Source organism: Mesocricetus auratus, unplaced genomic scaffold, assembly GCF_017639785.1.
Source record: "Mesocricetus auratus isolate SY011 unplaced genomic scaffold, BCM_Maur_2.0 Super-Scaffold_6730, whole genome shotgun sequence".
Taxonomy (NCBI): domain Eukaryota; kingdom Metazoa; phylum Chordata; class Mammalia; order Rodentia; family Cricetidae; genus Mesocricetus; species Mesocricetus auratus.
Window position 1 is genome coordinate 43,608,370 of NW_024429184.1, and position 21,089 is coordinate 43,629,458.

The following is a 21,089-nucleotide window of genomic DNA, read 5'->3' on the forward strand; positions in this document are numbered from 1 at the left end:
TTTTTTACAATATATACATATTTATGTGTATAATAACAAACACATTTGCTTTTGTCATATAGAGTGTGTGTGTGTGTGTGTGTGTGTGTGTGTGTGTGTATTTAAGGTTTTCTTTCTTTTTCTTTCTCTTTTGTTTTGGAGATAGGGTCTTACTATGTTTGCTCTTTGTGGCTTGAAACTTGCTAAGTAGACCAGGTTTGTCTTAAGCATTCAGAGATTCACCTGACTCTGTCTCCTCGGTGTTTGTTAACCAAAGCCCTCAAATCAAATACATTGCTTAAAAAACTGTCAAAATACCAGGCGTGGTGTTGGTGGTAGTGGTAGTGCACACCTTTAATCCCAACACTTGGGAAGAACAAGCAGGCAGATCTCTGTGTGTTCGAGGCCAACCTGGTTTACAGAGTGAGTTCCAGGACAGTCAGAGCTACACAATGAAACCCTATCTCAAAAAACCAAACCAACCAAACAAACAAACAAAAAAAACCAAAACCAAAACTACTACCATCACCACCAACTACAAAAAGTCTGTCAGAATGATTGGAAGCGCTCCTTTGTTTTATAAACATGTTTAAGAGGGGAAAAATGTCACAGAGATGGGCTTATTTTAGGTTTTTCGAGACAGGGTTTCTCTGTATTGCTTTGGGGGTTGTCCTGGAACTCGCCCTATAGACCAGACTGGCCTCGAACTCACAGAGATCCACCTGCCTCTGCCTCCCGAGTGCTGGGATTAAAGGCGTGTGCCACCAACACCCGGCTCTCTTTGAAGTTATTTCTAAGGTTGGAAGTGTCATGTTAGTTTTAGAGCCCATTATTAGCCGACATAAGCTAACAGAGATACAAAAATCAAACTGAGTTGAGTGTAAGAAGGTGAAGTGTAGAGGTTGTGTTGTTACCATGTTCCCTGCCTCCCACTGGCCGGATAGCAAAGGACCATATAGCATGTTCTGGACAGGATGGAGGGGGGGCTTATTTATCTGGTTGCAAGTGATCGAAGCAAAACAGCCCTCTTTGGCTTTGTAATGTCTGTATAATGACCTATTAGGACCAGCTTCCTTTCTCCAGTTTGTTTCCTTTTAATTCCATTGCATCTTACTGCTTAGCACTTAGGCCTTCTAGGACGGCCCTACAAAACCTTTGACCCCATGATGTTTATACACCCTTCAGATTCTTAAGGTGACAGTCACAACACTGCTCTTTTGTCAATTAAGCAAAGTTCTTGTGGTCTCTTTCTGGATGCCAGCTGACAGTTGAGAAGTGCAAATGCTTGCCAATCATTCCCCCGCAAGAAAATACTAGAAATTGCCTGACTGTATCTATCTCTTTGCAGCAGGCATTTACAGAAAAGATGACAGCTAACCTCTCACCGTGATGGAACACTCGGTGAACTTTATGACTTATTTTCTATCCCACTCATTTCTTTGTGGTTGGCTGTATCTTACATTACAGCCTGAAACATACGCCATTTGTTTTTCTTGCAGACGAAGTATAATTGGATTTATCTTTGTCAGGAGACAATCTATTATGGCCTTTATTTAATACAGTTTCAAATGTCTTTCAGGGGCAGAAACAAATTAATGTACATTTTTACTGGGTGTTGTATCTATTTAATCGACTGTCAAAGTGATGAGAAGTTAGGAAATCATCCAGAGAGGTCCATCTCCCTCCACCCAGCAGCTCACACATTAGGTAGGTTTGCCCTGTCAGTGGGATGCCTTTAGAAAACACTAATAGCTTCCAGCTGGGTGGAAAATCAAAACCTTTGGGGTCTGACAAAACTAGAAGATTTGAATTTGAAAGCAGAGCTAATGCCTCCATTTTATTTTTTACCACTCGCCCATAAAACATTATTTTCCAATATGTCAGCCTCATTTGGTGGCCAGTGGTCTGAAATAGAAAGTGGAACAAGCAAGCGGAGAAATCTGGACATTTGTGAATCCGCCCTTTCAAGCTGGTGTGCCACTTTGTGGAAGGGTCTCCCCGAGAGCAGGGGGGTCTTAATGACCATTCATCAATGCTCGTTGGCTGATCATTGGGTGCCTTCTCATTCAGTTTATCAAGTCTTGCACATAAAAAGTCCGAATAAACCTTATTCAGCTTTGTTAAAGCCAACTAGAAGTAAAATGCTCCATTTGAACCCATTTTGCCCTTGTTTTTCACTTTGTTAATGCAGCCCCGCTTAAATGAGTGCCTTTATTGGGTCGGTTAGAATATCTGAAACTATTAATTCTCTTGTATTGAATAGCTGGTGGCAGGCCAGAGCAGATGGGGTAGGAGAGTATTTGCTTGGGTGTATTGCTTTCAATTAGGATCAATGAGGTTCCAGATCCTTTGAATGAACTCACTTAATACCCACTGTGTGCAGGCACAGTCTATGGCGACAGTCTGTAAGAGGCAGGGAGGGAAGTTGAGAAGGCTCTGGAAGAGCTTCTGCCCAAATTCCCTCTTCACCAGGGTGCAGGTCTCTGCTTTGCTGCAGAGAATGCCACTGGACGGCTGTCATGTGTGGCTGAGTCCCATCCGAACAAAGGGAAAGTGTGCTGTGTTGCTGTTCTGCTGTGGAAGTAGCATAGGGCTGGGGTGCTCGGACGATGAGCGATAACGAAGTTACCGTCACAAACCTACTCACGCATTCTTTTTTCCTTCAGTGAGTCCAGCGTGTCATTACTGGCTTAATTTGCTGATTTTGAAAGTGGTGATGTAGACAACCCTTCATTTTAAAACTACCTCTAAAAAAATAGTCTCTCCTCTAAATTGAAAGTTATGTATTAATGGCCAGGGCTTTCCTGAGAAAGTGCTTAATCGGTCGTTAATGTATTCTTAGTTGTTTTGAATATATTTTAATTTTATAAGATCCATATTGATGGTGGTACAGGACAGTATTTTGTACTGGAGAAAACTTTCCCAATGCATACTCTGAGTCCTCTTTGTTGTTGGTCACCATTCACCTTTGTCAATGCATTCATCATGCTATTGGTTTCTGTTATACAGTTTGGATGTTATATCTATTTTCATTACACAATTTGGATGTTAGAGATCTTGGCTCCTTGTACTCTTTTTATTAAAGGGTAAGTTATTTCTGTCTAAGTAACTGCATCTATACATAGCCAGGTTTCCCCGTTCAGGGAGAGGTGCCAATTGGGACTGTAGCTTTGCCTGTCTCTGGGCTAGAGAAGGGGACATGCTCCTTGAGGAAAACGCTGAACCAGCCTCAGATGCAATCAGACTTCTAGGTGAGAATCTCCGGGGATCCAGGTTTTGTTGACGTGGATCAATTTAAAGTGGCAATTACTGTAGTCAGATAACAGCTTAAAAAGCCTTTTTACACACAGAACAGATACATAATCACACAGCATATGGAAGTTCAATTTTCTGAGCTGTGGCTTAGGGACTTGGAGTGGACCGACATTAAGACCCATGTTTAAAACCAGATATCATCCAGTTTTCGTGAAGTGTATTGCAATTTGTCATATGATTTTCTATTTTAGAAGTGATTCACAGTGCATATTGATGAAAGGCTGGGTGTCCCGCTGTGAAAATGTTTTCTTTCTACCATAGGTATAGTATTAAAAAAAAAAAGTGGTGCATAGCATTGAGTGCCTTTTTAAAACAACTCTTTTTAAAAAATGAAAATCTTCTGATTTAGGATTCTGGATTCCATAAAGGCCCTTATGCCAGCACTTAATTGATGATCATACTCATGCATGCTATAACGCTTTCTGTCACAAGAATGTTTGAGCTTGGTGCTTAACCGAACTGAAATCCATTACACAGAACCTCATTACAAGTGACATCTAACTAAGATGAACAAAAAGATTAGCCTCATAAATAGACTGCAGTATACTATTAGTGACAGAACAGAGTAATCATTATGAATTGTAGTCTTTTTACAAGTTGGCTCTGACAGTGATGGATTTTTGAGGGGTTCACTGGCTAAAGCAGCCCTTCTCAGGTCCAGTGTTCAGGGGCTGCAGAAGTTCTTATTGATTGATGCTGTTTATCAAAGATGATATACTTTTTGTTTGTGCAGAGTGTGTGTTGTGTGCTGGTGTTCTGAAATACACTCGGGCAAAGGAATAGGAAGACGGTGGGTAGAGGGCAGAGTCACTACCTGCTTTCAGATAGGGTCCTTTAGAGTTTCTTGAAGGCGGCAAGGAGCGGGTAAAAAGCAACTTCACAAAAGCTTATAGAAAATGTCAGATAAGCAAAGGACATCTTGATCACTGCCAGAATAGCAAGAGTTAAAGGGGCCGGTCCTGTCCTCATGGTCACTGGTTGGTCAGTCCTGGGTAGAATTGTTTAGTAGACTTGTGTGTGTCTAGCAGATTAGATGGGTGTCCATTGGAAAGGTACAGCAGGGGTGGGGGAGTCGCCCACCACAGGAGCCCTGTTGTTAAAACAAACAGTCGAACAACACAGACCCTGGGAAGAGTTATGAGTGTTAAATTGTAAAGAAGAGTTTTCCAAGAGAATGATATTGTCCTTCTGCAGTTTTGTGTGTTTAGAGACAAGCATGCAAGGCAGGCAGGCAGGCAGGCTTATGTTTCTCCTACGAGGCAAGGATGTTTTACAAAGGACTAAAGGGAGACTGCTGAGAGGAAAATAGCCAGCTTTAGATAAAGCACCATAACAAAGGCTCCTAGTTTTATATATCATGGTGTCCATTAAAGCTTAATAGGGAAGAGCCCATTGAACCAGGCTGGGTGCGTGTTATTCATGGTCAGGATAAACATTTGAGGGTGTGCAAAAAAAAAAAAAAAAAAAAAAAAGAGAGAGAGAGAGCGAGAGAGAGATTTTGAAAAGACTTTACAATGAAGATGCTGTTTTTGTCTCCTGTGGATCTCTATGCAAAGTAGAGGAGAGAAAGCTGAAAAGGTTTGGAGCACATCAACCTGAGATCCCAGGAGACTGGAAGCACTCTAGTAAACTAAAAATGGTTGGATTCCACTTGGAAAAGAGCGTGCTGTTTTACAGATGCTCCTGAAAGCCGATGAAAGAGTAACTCCTGACACTGTGCTGGACGGTGAGCTGGCACAGCACACAGTCTTACAAGACGGTTTGAGCTTGTTCGGGGTTTCCAGATCAATAAAAGAGCTCTGCGGTCTGTGCCCTTGTTTGTTCTAAAACCTACTTCCCAGTAATGCCTGTTAAAATTAGAAGAGGTCGGAAGCCTTGCAGGGAGCCGGGTCAACATTGCCATCTTTTGGCAAGATAAGGGTTAACTTTGAGCTGGGAAGGGGGTGGTGGTGAATGAATTATTCAGCATTTAGCTTATCTTTCTGCATTTCACTTTCTGCTTTTTGGTGCTCTGGAACCGGGGCTGGAGGTACAGTGGAGAAGGGGAGGCAGGAGTTGTGATACTTTGCACACACGTCCCTGTCATTGTTCTGCCTGAAGAGACAGGGCTGGGTTCAAGGCCACATGTGCTCCTGTCATCCTCCACATTTCTGCTCCAAGTGCAATCCGGAGTGTCAGCTCTCCATCTGTCTCTGGCTGGCAGGCGCACGCGCCCAGCTCCCTGCCTCGGGCCATGCCGCCCCAGCCCCTCTGATGGCCCTCCTCTCCACCGCCCCGCACATTCCATAACAGGAGGCATGAGCCCGCATCGCACTCCCTCTTAACACCGAGTTGCTTTCAGTGTGTTACACGCTGGATTCCAGGATGCCTGGTGAGTGAACCCTCTGTTCTTGCAAGGAAGGAAGCTTTACTTTCCCCAATGCATGGGAAAAAGCATCTGCCCGGCCACTACTGAACCGGGCAGGGAGAGGCTGTGGGGTGATGGGGGTGTGTGATTTGGAGGCAACATGCGGAAGCTATCAAAATCTGGACGTGGGGGTGCAGGCCATGAAGAGGTGTGCCTCTGAAGCTCAGGGGAAGGGCAGCGGGGGGGGGGGGGGGATGTTTTTCCCTGAGCAGTTTAGAACCAGGGATTAGTTTCACTGCGAAGTGTCTCTGTTCTGGGTTTCAGGACTGTCACCTGCACTTTCTATGCCGGATATTTGTTTGTGGAGAGAGTTTTGGGGTTATGGCAGAATTCTCAGAGAAGGTCTTTGAAGGGTCGATTATGTCAAAGAAAATGAAGGAAGCTTTGGCAGTAGAAGGGATTTCTTGCCCTAAATTATAGTCCTTAGATGGTATCATGGAAACAGTTGAAATCTGGTCATTTAGAAGAAGTATGCTGCGTTAGTTACATTCTTGGGTCCCTGGAAATTTAGTGTATGACAATTTCCCTGAAAAATATTCTCTTTGGAGGCTGGCGTGTTCCTGTGGTTGCTGCCAGGGAAGGTTGTGTTTGTGAAGCCTGGAGTGGAGAGGGGCTGTCTCTGCCTTTCTGGAGAAGTCTCTAAATTGTCCTGTGCAGCCGCGGCTGCCGAATGCAGATCAGATAAAGGCAGGGCACACAGAGCTCCCAGCTGGCGGCTGTGTGCAGATTATTGGGTAGGGCAGGCAGAAGAGGCTGTGTTGGTCAGAGTCTGCACACCTCCCAGATGGTGTTTTGAAACATTATCTGCCAATTTTCTGCAACCACAGTTGTGTGTAGGTATTGCCAGTCGTTTGAGGAATGTTTTCCCTTTAGGATACATCTCAGAGTCCGTTCTCACTGTTATTGATATGTGTGCAGAAAGGAGGCGTTGGTCCAGGGTTGCACTTTTTGGGTTGTTTGAGGGACTAGGAATGCATAGGAGCTGAAATATGGGGAAACGCAATTTACTCAAAAGATAATAACTGAGGTCTTAGAAAGGTCACTTGAACTCGTTAAGTTCTCATCTTGATTTGCACCATGTAAGGGAAGAGACCCTTGGTCTATAATATGGAGTTGGTGTGAAAGTGCCTGTTTTTTTTTATTTGCTTTTTATTTTACCAGTCCATTGGAGCACAGTTTCATGTAAATTTTAAAGTTCAAATATTCTTTGTTTTTATGCTCTTAATAAACGAGTGTTACATGGTATAGCAGCATCCTCTAGAGTCTGTGGTATTTTGGTAAAATAGTACCAAAACTGCTTGTATATGATAATAGGGCATGGGAACTAGTTAAGGCCTCTTCTCCCTATGCCTCACATGACTTTTAAAGTGGTCTTCAAAGTATTGAACTTAAGGCTTTGCCCTTGTAAGCTTGCTTAGTTTTAAGTTGTTAATATCTGACTGGTTCTGTATTGGTGTTCTGAAGTATAGGTGCCCACTCTTTCCTTCCCTCCCTCCCTCCCTCCCTCTCTCCCTCCCTCCTTCCCTCCCTCCTTGTTAGACAACCTTGTACTTGGACGCAGAGTCTATGAACAGCTGTGACTGTGAGCATGTTCCAGGATGGCCATACATGAGCAGATCTGATACTTGGATATTTTCAACACCCATCTGTACTGTTTTTTAATCTAGTATCAGATGGGTTACCTCTTAATATGTTTTTAGCATATTTTAGTCCATTTGTGCATATTTATATTAATGGACTTTTTTTTAGCATCTTGGGGGTAGCTTTTGAATTTTTAATAGAACATTCTTTGTAGAAATTTAAAAGAAAAGATGTTTGTATAACCTGGTATCACTAGGTTTTTAATTGTCTGCACATTTAAATATCAACTTTCTAATTTATTTCTTAGTAATTCAAGTGTCAGAAGTGGTTCCTTATCTTAGACTTGATGTAATAGTCTTCAGTTCTAAGATGCCTCTCATAAAGCCTAGAGTCACTAGAAACAGATGTGCAGTCCCTGAGCTCAGTCAGGCACACAGCATCCTGGGAGTGGGCAGGTGAGGAAAAAGTTTTAATTTAGGCTTTTGTAGAACTGTTCTGGGAAAAGAACAGCCCCCTCCTTTTGTTAGTTGTGGATAACATACTGTTACGAAATGAGCTCTGAAAAGTCAAAGGAGGTTGTAGTTGCTTTAGAGAAATAACCTGTGTTGAAGCTACCTAACTCACTCAGAAGGAAATAGGACTAAACTGCCTGTCACTGTTTATTTGTTGCTGTTGTTTTGGTTTTGTTTTTGTAGAAGAGAAGGAAAAGTGTTCTTATAGAAATCTGGGAGACCTTGGTATTACATTGTTTCAAGAGAAAGCAACCCCAAGTTTTCTGAAACATTTATATTTTTGTCAGTCTTTGTGTACTATTATCAAATAACACGCGTTGACCTACAGAATGTGTTCAGGATTGTGTCCTTAAAAGGACAGTCAGTGAGCACAGTCCCTGGAGCCCAGAAATAGTGCTGTTCTTTCGGAAGATGGCTAGCATTAGGTCAGACCACCCTTTCTCAATGGTTCTGCTCTCCAGATGTGCCGGGAACTTTTTTTTTTAAAGTTCAAGTTTCCAAAAGGGGGGAAAAAAGGTTTGTTTTGAAAATCTGGTTTTACTTAAGACATCTCCATCCTGGAGTGCATTTCATAAATTGCCCACATATTTTTCCTAGCAGAGAACTTAACTGGCTGTAATCTTTAACACATGGCCACATCATGTGATATTTTCAAAACACTTACACATAGCTTTGAGAAGGTCCCTGCAGAAACGATCCGTCCTCTCACAGTCGGCCCATTTTTTAACAGCATATCTGCATTTTCCATTTAGGAGAGCTATATATTATTAGCTTACATTTTTGGGTAGTAAAACACTGCATTGCTGATTGTAAAACATGGACTTTATTATCTGCTGAAAATTGATTTGGCATTTATAGCCACTGTGTACTAGGCTGTTTTTCTGTTTTTAACATCAATGCTTGCAAGCGATGATTTGTGTAAAAAACAAAAAAACAAAAAAAAAAAACCTCAAAACAAAACCAGAAGTGAAATTGCCATGGACAGAAAACTGTTAGTGTCCCTTGTAACTGAACATTTGGGTAATGCACCTGGTTATATATGTATGTTTTAATAGATGTATGTAAATCCTATCATGCCGGAATAAAAACAGTGCACTCATTTGCCAATGCTGTTTTATTTTGCAAGTCCATTTGCCATCCTATTAGGCTGATGCTTGCGTTTCAAATAAGCCTCATGACAGCTATTAAAAGAAAACTATACGAGCCGTAAACACCCAATTATAGATGTAGATTATATAGGTATTACCTCTTTGGAGCAGAAATTCAGAAGATTCAACTTCCATCGAAACCCTCTAGCCTATGCCTTTCTCTTTTAAGTTATTCTCTATTAATATTCCTCAGTACTTGGCCTTTCAATTCTATATATCTTAAATAACCTGAAAGTAATTATAGTTTATCTCCCTATACATGATCTACTGAAAAATATTTTTTATTTTCTCAGAGACAGAATGATGCAGAGAGGGGTATTTATACTTTTTCTAGGTTCCATAGAGACAGAGTTGAGGTAGAGGCTACCTAAGATTATCCTCTACTTACTTCTTAGAGACATTCAGGGCACCTGGCTACCTAAGAGTCTCTTCCAAAAGCAACACAAAGCAACTAACCCCCGGAAAGCCCCAGTTGTTCATTTTCATTTCTTAAATAGCATTTGTTCAGTGGGCATTCTGTAGTCTAGAGATGTCTACTACTTACCATCTCTATGCTGATAAATGATGGTTACAGAGATGACTCGGGAATTCTGATATCTGAACAGTCTTCTGGGTCATCTGTAGAGCTAGGTTTATCTTGCAAACATTTGGTTTAGAAAGACTGAAACTGAGTCTCCCGCAGGTGAAGAGGTCTGTCAAGTCATTCATCCCTTTAAGGTTCCCCCTAGTCTCCTTTCTTCCACGCAGATTCTATGCTCTTTTACTGACTGGAATCGTGTTAACATGTCAACCGGGCTCTCTCTTTTGTCTGCCCCACCCCACCCTCAGCACTAAATCAAGCTAACTTGTTTTCTTCCCTCCTCCTTGAGGACTGTAGAGCTCTGAAAGACACTCCCATGACATAGAACACAGCCTGTGCAGCAGCATGCCTGTAACTTTATAATAGTTTGGGAAGTAGGAGCTAGATGTTTCACTGAGAGAAGGTTTGGGGGAAAGAGCTCATTATTTAGCCCAGGCTGGCCCCAAACTACCAGAGATCCACCTGCCTCTGCCTCCCAACTGCTGGGTTGGAAGGCATGTGGCAAAAATATGCTATAACAGCTGAAAAGGGAGGGTATGCTTGCATATGGCTCAGAATATATCAGGTACAAAAGATAACTGTGGTTCATCCTTCCTTTTGTTCAGCCTTGAGGTCTTGTTAAAATAAGTGGGTCCTGGGTATGGAATCCCAAAAAAGACCCTGCATTAGGAGTCAAAGACTTCTATGGTGCGGGATGGGCAATGGGCCAATTAAATCCTCCTTAGAAAGCTTACTCTTCTCTTTTCTTGCTCAGTTAGGAAACGTAACAGTTTTTGGATATGTTGCTCTTGTACTAAGAATGGAACATTCTTTGTTGTTTCATTGAATTGTAATTCTTGTGTGAACCAAGGATGTAGTATTTCAGAAAGCAGTTTCTTTGTGCGGCTGCAGTGCATTGGTAACTGTAGCTTGAGGAGTAAGCCATTAACTTAAATGACTCATAACTTGAGAACAATAGGATGTCACACCTGACCAAGTAACAGTTTGATCTGGCTGGCTTTCTCAAACAGCTGTTTGCATTAATTAATATTAATGTAAATGTGCTTTCTGAGAATGTCTAGCTTAATTATGTTTTTCAGTCTATAGAGGTGCAATCAAAGGAATCAAGAAACCTTCTTAATCTCAGGGGGAGCTTGCAAACTATTGTTTCCTTCCTTCCTTCCTTCCTTTTTTCTTTTCTTTTCTTTTTTTCTGAAGGGTCTCTCTGTGTAGTCCTGGCTGTTCTGGAACTCTCTCTTTAGACCAGGCTGGCCTCGAACTCATACAGATCGGTCTCTCTCTGCCTCCCTAGTGCTGGGCTTAAAGGCATGTGCCGCCACCACCACCACCAGCCGGCATAAATGACTGTTTCTAAACAGACTCTATCTCTGACAGTTGCAAAGAGCAGCCTGTGATTGAACACCTCTATGTGTCAAGGTGGGCTCTGCATAGGCCTTCCCAGTTTCTCACACCTCTGCAAATGGTTCATCTCACCAAGTGATCTGTCTGAAATCTGAAGTGCAGATAAATGAAGCTGCTTTCCCAGGGACAAGTAGATGAAGGTAGATGGGGTTCCCTGGGCTACCTGCTATTTGGATTCCCTGTTTTCTCCCTGAGAATAGTAGATGGGGTGCAGCTTGACAGAGGAGGGCTTCTTAGTAGTGGAGGCTAGAGGAACATTAGAAGGCCAGTGTTTGAGTTAAAAAATCAGAGACAAAGAGGGTATAGTTTTATTTCTTGTTCTTTTCTTTATTTCTTTTTCTTTTTCTTTCTTTATTTTGACACAGTATCTTATGCAGCCCAAGGTGTCCTGGAACTCCCTGTGTAGCTTAGGCCTTGTCTTCTGTCCTCTTCAAGAGTTGGGATTACAAGTGAGGTCAACATGATGAACTTAAGGAAGTCAGCGTGTGTCTTTGCTACAATTAAAGATGGAAAAACATCACTAGCTTTAATTACAAAGAATGATTTTGGCTAGAGCAGGTTAGGCTCCTGCTATTCTCTGTATATTCTCATTCATCTTTTTCTTAAATGAGAGATTTACTTATTTTAATTGGATGTGTATTTTGCCTGTGTATTTGTCTGTGCATATGAGCATACAGTGCCTGCAATGACCAGAAGAGGGCATCAGATCCTTTGGAACTGAAGTTACATATGATCATGAACTACAAGGTGGGTGCTGGGAACTGAACCCTGGTCCTTCATGAGAGTAACATGTGCTCTTAACTGCTAAGCTGTCTCTACCCTCACCCACTCCTCTTGAAAGTAGAGTGTGAGTAATTGTCCTCCAGTAAAATTTCTTAGCCAAGTATGTTAGTGAATGTTTGTAGTACCAGAACTGTGGAGGCCGAGTCAGGAGAAGGTTCATGAGTTTGAGGTCAGGTTAGATACTATCTATCTCCAAAACAAACAGCCAAACAACCAAATTAGCAACAACACAACATAACCCACAAGAGAAATTGTAGGCTTGCAGCCTAACAAAACCATCCTGGGTAGGTAAGGAGCTGCCTGTTGGTGGTGCTGCTGCCTCTTTGGCTGCTGAGGTGTGGAGGTCTAGCTGACTATTGTTCTGCTCAGGTGGGTGACATCCAGTGTTTTGGATGAATGAGAAATTGGAAAGCAAATGACATATTCAACACATGCACAGACAAAATTATTAAATATGTCGTTAAAAAACACAAGGTTGTTTGGTGGTGAGACTGTGGGGAGTGGGGCCTCTGCTCTCAGAGCTCTTGAAGAGGGCAAGGGCTGGTAGTGCCAACAAAACAAGACCAAAACGAAAATACAAAAGGCAGTTGATTTTGTCTAACTGCGCCGTTTCCTGAGAAGGTCTCACCTGTTCCCCATGTTTCCTTCCTTCAGGCTTAGTGATGAGTTGGTGGGTGTTGTCACACTTGCTTTTTATTAGAGGGATCCCTTTAATTTTTCTGTATGGTGACTTAACATCACACAGAGTAGTTGGGACTCATAAAAATGTGAATCAGGTCAATAGTTAGGCTTTCAGCTATGTAATTAGGCAAAACCCCAGGAAGAAGGAGTATGATTTGGTGTTCACTATGTTAGACTTTTATGAGAATCAGAAAGAATTTATGGAAATGAACAGCATCTTAGCTGTCTGGAATGGGCTTGATTGGTTGGTGTTACTTGAAACTTTGAGGACAGCAACTGTGAGACTTTGGAACAAAGTACTACCTTTCCCCTTACAGATGAGCTTGATGTAATGTCCTTCCTCTGCCTTCCACGGGGCTGGGTTGGGGTGATGACTCTTGAGCTGTGGGGAGGAATCTTGAAGAGGATAAGATGAGAACAAAAGCTCAGGCCCTGTCATCTTCTGGTTCCGTGAGATGGACACTATTATTGGCTCCGAAGCTCTGCTCCAGTTGCAGAAGAACTTTGGGTCCTCTTACTGTGCAGTTTATCTTCCCCTCCCTCTTATGCACAGCTTAATGATAAGACATAGTAAGGGAATGAAAAATCAAGATTTTTGTCCTTAGAATCTCTTTCGAAATAAACTTTGTATGTTTAGGCTTCCTGGCATGTTCCTAATAGTGGGGTTTATATAATATCCAGAGTGACATACCTCAGAGGTGAAACGTACTTTTTCAGGTTGGTGGGGCTTTCCAAATACAAATGTTAAAAATGTTGAGAGAAATAGGTATGATCAGTCCCTGAGATGTCCTTCTTTTCAGGTTTTCCTAAGGGATGCCATCGAAAGGAGAGGCCCAGGATGGTTTTGTACCATTTGCCATGTTGAAGAGTACATGATTCTTTTTCATCATCATCTGGATTTTGACTGTGCGGCTGGATGTAAACCATTTGGTATCATGGCAGTGTTCGTAAACCCTTCATGGAAACTTCTAGGAGAACTAAGCCATTTGTAGTATTTTCCAGAGAGTAGACAGTTTCTTTAAGCTTCTGAAAGAATTTTGTTTACTTTCTTAAACTTTGGTGTTAAGTAGTTTGTCAGTTTTAGACAGCCATGGTTTTTGTGTCAAGCTGTTTGTTTTTTCTTTGGAGGGGGTGTCATTTGTGCAATGCTTGCTCTGTCTTAAGCTTTATGGTGGGCTTGTATTATGAACAGTTAATACACTGTATGGATGAGGCCATCTATCACAACCACAAAGCTTTGAGAGTGCCGGTTTCTTAGATGTGTGACCAAAAGTAAGTCATTGATTGTCTGCTTACTCTTCATTTTTTGTGTACAAAAACAGAAAGAAATCAGGTATAGTAGTCCATGCTTGGAAATAGGCACATGGGGTGATCAGGAGTTCAAGTCATCCTCTGGTACACCGTGAGTTCAAGGCAGGTTTGGGCTACATGAGACACTGTCTTTAAAAAACAAAAGGTAGAAGCATGTACCCTGTCTTCCTGCCTTCTAACTTCACGGGATGCTGGGGATGCTGTTATTAAGTGGGCTTTGCACTGGTAGAAAGTCAAGGGGTTATTATTGCCAACTCTGGTCTTAAAATAAAAGAAAGTGTTTGGCTCACAGGCAACAGTTGTAGATTCCTATGCTCGATGAGTTTTGTCTATGTTCATGGGGGTTTCTGTCTCTTTCTGTCAGCTGCCCACCCGTCTCTATTTTTTTTTTACTCTTTCAAGTCATCTGCTGTCTTGGAAAACAGATAATCAAATACAGACTGGTGAGAGAGCTAGTAGAGAACACTCTTAGTCACAGCCTAAGATGGCTGTGGAGGCTTTCAGGGTTAAATAAATGCTTGGTTTTTCCTTGTGGTCCGAGTATAGGTCACTCAGAGGGCTGTTCTCCCTCACCAGTTCCTCTCTGGGTGTGTGATGTCACTAAGGGTTGGAAGCTGTGCACATTTCTCTTTCAGTTCTGCGCTACAAGTCACACACTCTTTATTTGCTGTTTAAAATAGACATTCTAGGCATCACCACTTCACCTTGACAAAGCTGCCATTTACATTAACATCTTGATTTCCTGGTTTTAATAGTTCCATTCCAGGCTCCCGGAGTTGTAGCATATAGAAGACAATCAACAAATGTTTGCTTAACGAATGAGTGAGGGGATGTTGTCTGGGATTCACATATATTTCAAAGGAAAGAAATAATATACAAAGCACAGTGACTAATTAAGGGGAAATTGAGGAGTGAATTCTGTAAAAAATTTTTTCGATAGTTTGAGCCAAGCATCTCTTTCAACAACAGGAAGAGAAAATACATATGTGTTTTGATCATATGGCCCCTAGTAGCATGATAGTTATAGTGTGTATGCAATGTGTATACTAATTCATCATTATATTTGCTGTAAGTATAATTTGGCATGTAACACTTAACTGGCATTTGAGAGTTATGGGGGAAGGTTGATCAGTGAGTAGCAACATACATTTAGATAGAAATGTGTGTGTATGTGTGATTGTACAGTATGGTGACTATAGCTAACAATTGTTTACTATCTATTTCAAAGAACTTCAACACAGGATTTCAAACTCAGGTCTCCAGGCTTGATAGCCAGGGCCCTTACCTGCTGAGCCACATCTTAGCAGCTCCCATTGGGCCATTTCTCTTTCATTCTCTTCTCCAGTGGGAGGATGGGGCTACATTCTCAGTCTTCCAACAGGCACACTGAGTAAGATTTTCGCAAAAGCCAAATATTAACAAAATATTTTAATCTTTTCAGTTACACAGGAAATTCAGCCAACAGTTTCTCAAATCAATGATCATAGATGAGTTGCAGCTTGATAAGCTGGTAAAATTTATCTTGAGTCTCGAGAGACTGTCGGGATAATTCATTCAGTAAAATATATATATATATATATGTATATATATTTTTCTTGAAAAGCATAGTGTCTTGTTTTAATGATCTTGATAAAAGTTTTTGCCCTTTTATATTTGTTGCAACAGGCACAAAGTGAGACCTTGGGGTGTTAGAGCCTTCAGAATGTGATAGACCTTGTAAAATAATCTTGTCCCTTTGGCAGGGACTCTGTGTGTCTCTCAATTTGTGCTTTAGAAAAAATCTTGGTGCAATGAGGTTGGAGAGGTTTCTCAGTGGTTGAGATCCCATACTGCTTTGTGCTAGACCTGAGTTGGGGTCCCAGCACCCATGTCCGGCAGCTTATAACTGCTTGTCAGTCTGGCTTCAGAAGGGTCCAGTACCCTCTTTGACCTCAGAGGGTCACTCTACTCACTACTGATAAACCATATGGATGAACGGCCTTTGCAGGGTTAGCCAAGCACCAAGTATAGCTAAGTTGTCAGTGAGCTCTGCAGACCAGCAGCAGTATGCTTGTCTGGGAACTGGGTAGCTGCACAAATTCTCTAGTCTACTGAGTCAGCATCTCTGAAGGTTTGCATCCCAGCCCTGAAAACAAGCAGACGCTGGAATGGATCCAGCAGTTTGTGTTTGACGCAGATCAGGGGAATTCTCAGGCATAGTCACACAGGAGAACCAGTGTGACAAATTGTGATTTTTGTCTCCTGTGTACTCCTGAGACATAGCCCTTATTTCATCGTAGGTCAGTTTAAATCCTAACTATATGTAAACCAAGGAAGTTTATTTATTTTAACCGACATATTAGAAAATGAAGACTCAAGATCAACTGCAAATAATAGTTATCTAGAGCAGCTACCTCTGGTAAAATCCTCAGGTGCCACAGAGTGAATCTGACAGATCAGGGGACAGAGGAGCATGTCATCCAGCTCCGGGACCCTTGTGTGTTCAGGTGACTTCTCATTAACCCTGGTTCCATTGTGCTTAGGCTCCACTTACTGTGTCCCAGTCTCATGGAGATCACCTGGAGATGACTCATAATTTTGTGAAGTTAGCCAGCCTGCTTCATAGAATACTGAAGTAGACCAGTTTCACAATAAAAATCGAGTGGTTTTGAGAATTTCAACCCAGTAAATACATGAAGCTGGCCTTGTCTTTCTCTGTTCGGCATAAATATGTATTCAGCACAGCTAAAAAGTGTCTCCTCCGTTGTGCCTGCCTGGGAAGATTGATTTCCTGTGTCTCGCAGATCCTCTGTTTTCTCTTTTGTGCTGGGTAGGCCTGCAGTAAGCGTAGTCTGACACGCTTTGTGGCCTTTGCCTCCCATGATAAAATAGATTGAAATGATTCCTGGCACCGTCTGCTGCAGAAGAGCAGCCCTGGAGGACTGTGTACTGAGAGAAAGTGACTGAATGCTAAGAAATGTGCAAGTCTGGGGATACAGGCAAAGGATTTTTTTTAAAGAGCATGAACATTAATACATCTTCTTGAGGTTTGATGGGACATGTACTGCCTACTGCCCCATCTGGTGCTTATGATAGCATGGCATATTAGCATGCTTCAAGTTCATAATGTATTCAGGGGAGGAAACATCTCTTGCATACCAATTGAGGCATCCTCTCTTTCAGAACTGCTTTTGAATTTCAATGATGTTTATATCTTCCAAGCTGTGTCTGAACAGAGCATTTCCGCTCTGAGGAATAATACAAGAGGGGGAGAGAGAGAGAGAGAGAGAGAGAGAGAGAGAGAGAGAGAGAGAGAGAGAGAGAGAGAGAGAGAGAGAGAGAGAGAGAGAGAGAGAGAGCTCTTATCCCTCCATTAATTTATCTACCTCTCCATTTTTTTTCTTGATGAAGGCATGGTAGATTTTAATATTGTATTGGTCTATGAATTATTTTTTTCTCTCTTCTGGAAACCACATACATATGACATTTAATCCATTTTGTCCTTGGAAGCATTGATGTAGAGGGCAACTATAGGAGACAATTGTTCTTCATAGATGGGCCAATTTTGGACGATGAGCCCCATGATCATGTATGCCTCTCCATAGCGCCCAGTGTTCAGGCATCCATTTAACAGCAATGTCTTCAAGGAGCTCATGCTCTGAAAGCAACACTATTAGAGATGCCTCCATTAGCAGTCAGCAAGACTTGTAAGTTGCTGCTTCTCTTTGGATCTGCAATGGGAGAAGACAAACCTTAAACTAAGAAGAAATGCACAGGGTTATTGCAGAGAGGGATAAGACAGTTAACAAAACAGGTTGGAGCATGGCTGGGGTGGTGGCATGGGAAGCCATTTAGGTTGGATTGTCAGGGGAAGGTAACTTTAAGGAAGTGACATTTTTACTGAGGTCTGACTGCCTGGAAGATTTAGTGGCCTAGAAATATCAAGTGTAACACGCTGGAGATGCAAGCATGATTGACATTTAGTAAGGGCAGGGTAGTGTGAACCAAGTTCGGGGCTGGCCGGCCCAGTGCTCTGAGTGGAGTTGTTGCTGTTGTTCTTTTCCTTTCTCTGCATGTCTGGAAGGTATCACAGGATAAAGCTAGTAAGTGACAGGATCAAAATTGACTTTCGGGAGATAAATTGAGCTGCTTCTTAGCAGGCATCCCCTATAATGAAAGAATGAAATGAGCTTTAAACTCACAGAGGTGTCCACTTACAATGGCATTAGCATGGATTATTGTTTGTTGTAATTTTTTTCTTTTTCAAGACAGGGTTTCTCTATATAGCGCTGGGTGTCCTGGGACTTGCTCTACAGATCAGACTGGCCTCGAACTCACAGATCTGCTTGCCTCTGCCTGTTGAGTGCTGGGATTAGAGATGTGTACCTCCACTACCTGACTTATTATTTATTTTAATCACTTAGTGTAGTTAAGTAACTTTGAGACATGGTCTCACGTCCAGGGTGGCCTTGAACTCATTGATCCTCCTGTCTGTATTCCCAAATGGTACATTATAGGTATGTGCCACCACACTCTGTCTAACATGTATTGTAGAGTCACACAATCATTTCTGCCTGGCCATTTGCTGGTGTTTGACATTGAGCAATTATTTTACCTCCTTTATCTTATGCCTTCTCACTTTTTTTTTTTTTTTTGCCTTCTTACTTTTTGAAAAGGGAACCTTCATGCTGAAAACCATGGTATTATTGTAAAAATCAAATGGGACAATTTAATAAAAGGTCCAGACCAGTGCCTAGTCAGTGTCTGATCTGCCAGTGATACACTAATCCTAATAAAATGTGGCTTGAGGGGATATGTAAATAGTTCATAGTGCCCTGCTGGTGAAGTCCGTGGTCAGTGATATAAACTAGATGCGGGTATCCATAGTCTGTCTGATGAGTTTGTATCCTTAGAATTTTTGATGATTTGCATTTTATTTATTCCAGTACATGAACATATAGAACACACACACACACACACACACACACACACACACACACACACTCACATTCCCCCCAGAAGACAGTTTTAGCATAAAGAAGCCAGATTGCTTTTGAATGAAAATCATGGTTATATGAAGGATGTTATGAAGATTTTAAATTAACACAGTTACTGATTATTAATTATTTGCATGATTTCAGCTATAAGCATTTGAAAGACCACAGTACACTGAAATAGAGCAAATAAAGAATCCCTTCGCTTTTTGCATGAATAATGTGCATAGTTGCAAGAAATATTCCTCCTCATTTCTATATTCCGTGAGGAAATGCTTATCTTGTTGAAGTTTCTGTAGTAGTTTGGGATTGGAGATAGAGGCAAAGATGTTGTTGGGATTGAATGTCTAAATAGCATTAATTTACTATTGCCTTTGACTTAAGCACTGGATGCGTAGGTTGACTGAATTGTTCTATGTTCATTTTTGGTGAGCGTTCACCCTCACCTAGGTTGGTATTTTATTTTTTGTACTTTTCTCCCCAAATATTGAGAGCAACAAGTCATCCTTGAGGAATGCGGAGGGGGAAGCAGTGCGGGTAAGTCATGCAGGTTTAGTTAGCACTTAGGAGATTCTTGAAATGTTTTCTGCTGTCCAGTAGCACTTTACAGAGCTGGTAACATCTGCATGTTATATGAGAGAAGTCACATTTACTGCTGTGTGTTCTTGCTGGCATGTAATAAAAAGAGAGGGCAGACAGAGAGTGATAGATGGTTGAGAAGTGTGAATCACAGTTGAGAATAAAGCATCTAGCTATTGAGTCCAGAGGCTTTTCGTCTTCCTTACTTAAACCCCAGCTGATTGTGGACATCTTTGAGAAGGGAGGGCGTATAACTTTTCTCGAGAATCCAGAGGAGACAGTGGGCTATCGGCCTGAGTGCGGGTCCTTTTAAAGTGTGTCCATCTGTACTGTCCATTCTCGTTCTTCTTTTTAAGGTGCCTTCTTATAGAGTCACAAGAGTAGTTGTTTTCTTGCGGAAAAAGATAGACCAAGGTGATCAAGAGAGACAGGGTACAGTCTCTAATCTGAGTTAAGGTCCCTCAGGATGGAGGGCTCCAGTAGATGCTGTGTGCTGGTGTGAGGTTACTGCACCTGGCTCAGGTGAGGGCTCCTTTCAGTTTGTTTCGCTTAGGTAATATAATACTACAAACCTCCCTGCCAGATTTCTCTTCTTATCTGCTAAGGGCAGTAATCACACCTTGTTAAATACCCAGTTTATAATCATCTTCAGTTTAAGTTACTACTTGACAACTGTGACCTTCGTGTTGGCCAGTTTCTCTCACCTGTTTTTCAGTTTGTCGTAGTGGAAACAGTTTTCTGTCACTTCCTCAATGCTTGATTTCCTAAAATGCATTTCAAGACTGTGCTACACACAGTTGTTTCTATAAATTAAACAAGTCACATTCAAAAGACCAGGCTGAATTTCAAATGTCTAGCTCTTTCTATCTTTCTTATTCTTTCTATTCTCCTTTCGTTTCTCTTTTCTTTCCTTTTCTCTTAGGTTCTCATTATTGTAACTCCAGATGGCCTAGAACTAACCATCTTCCCTCCTAAGTGTTAGGTCTACTGGCATGAGGTGGGGTGGCTTACCTGCTTTTGCTCCACCCCCTATCCCCAACTTCCTTTCAAGATACACTTTCCAGCATTGTTAGGGAAATGTGTGGCAAGCTTTCATCATTGTAAAGGCATACTGTAAGCTCTGGCTCCTAGTGTTGAGGTCAGCCTTTCCCCATCAGTAAGGGACAGTATAGCGTTTATTGATTTCTCTTGGATGTTATGGAAGCAGAAGTCCTTGGAGGACTGGAAAAGCAAACAAACAGACAAATAGACTGTATGGAATGCTCATTTAAGCAGTCTAGAGTCATTATAGATGTTTACATTTGACGTTAATTGTTTACTGAAAATAGATCGTTTGAGCTCTTTCACTTGGCGAACAAGACACTTGGCAGCATTGCTATTGTAGCACTCTTTGAACACGCGGACAACATATACTGTTTCTATGGATCTGTCTTCATCTGTGCAGCAAAGCTTTTTTTGTTTTCTTGCTTTTGTTGCTGGAGACTGAACACAGGGCTTCCTGTATGCTAAGCATGTGTTCTAGGCCTGAGATGTAACCCCAGTCTACAGTCTTAACTTGAAAGAATTGTGTGTCGTCTTTACTTAAAGCATTGTGCCGCTGCCTGGGCTCAGCTCCTGGACTTGTAATTCCACTGTTGTCCATCTGTGTAATGTAGGCAGGTGTGCAGCAGATGTTGTTGCAACTAGTGAATCGATTAAGTAAGTGGGAGCAACTTCATGACATCCGTTGTCCTAAGATGACCTAGGAGGCAGTTGGGAGCAAATGATTTGAGGTCAAAGACTCAATCATTTTTTTAGGACCTAGGGTAATGAATGTTGTTTGGTTGATTTTGTTGGAAC

The 21,089-nt window shown here is 41.8% G+C and overlaps 1 protein-coding gene across 7 annotated transcripts in view; it reads left to right on the forward strand.

The window, feature by feature from the left end:
• Runx1t1 (RUNX1 partner transcriptional co-repressor 1) overlaps positions 1-21,089 on the forward strand; it is a 147,694-nt gene that overhangs the window by 36,263 nt on the left and 90,342 nt on the right. The window contains exon 1 of one of the 7 annotated variants that reach the window (XM_005066829.4): positions 3,618-5,665. The exons of the other annotated variants lie outside the window; for them this stretch is intronic. Within the exon in view, the coding sequence (XP_005066886.1) occupies positions 5,659-5,665 (7 nt within the window). The 5' untranslated portion in view covers positions 3,618-5,658. Of the gene's footprint in view, positions 1-3,617; positions 5,666-21,089 lie in introns of those variants that run through there. 7 annotated transcript variants of the gene reach the window in all.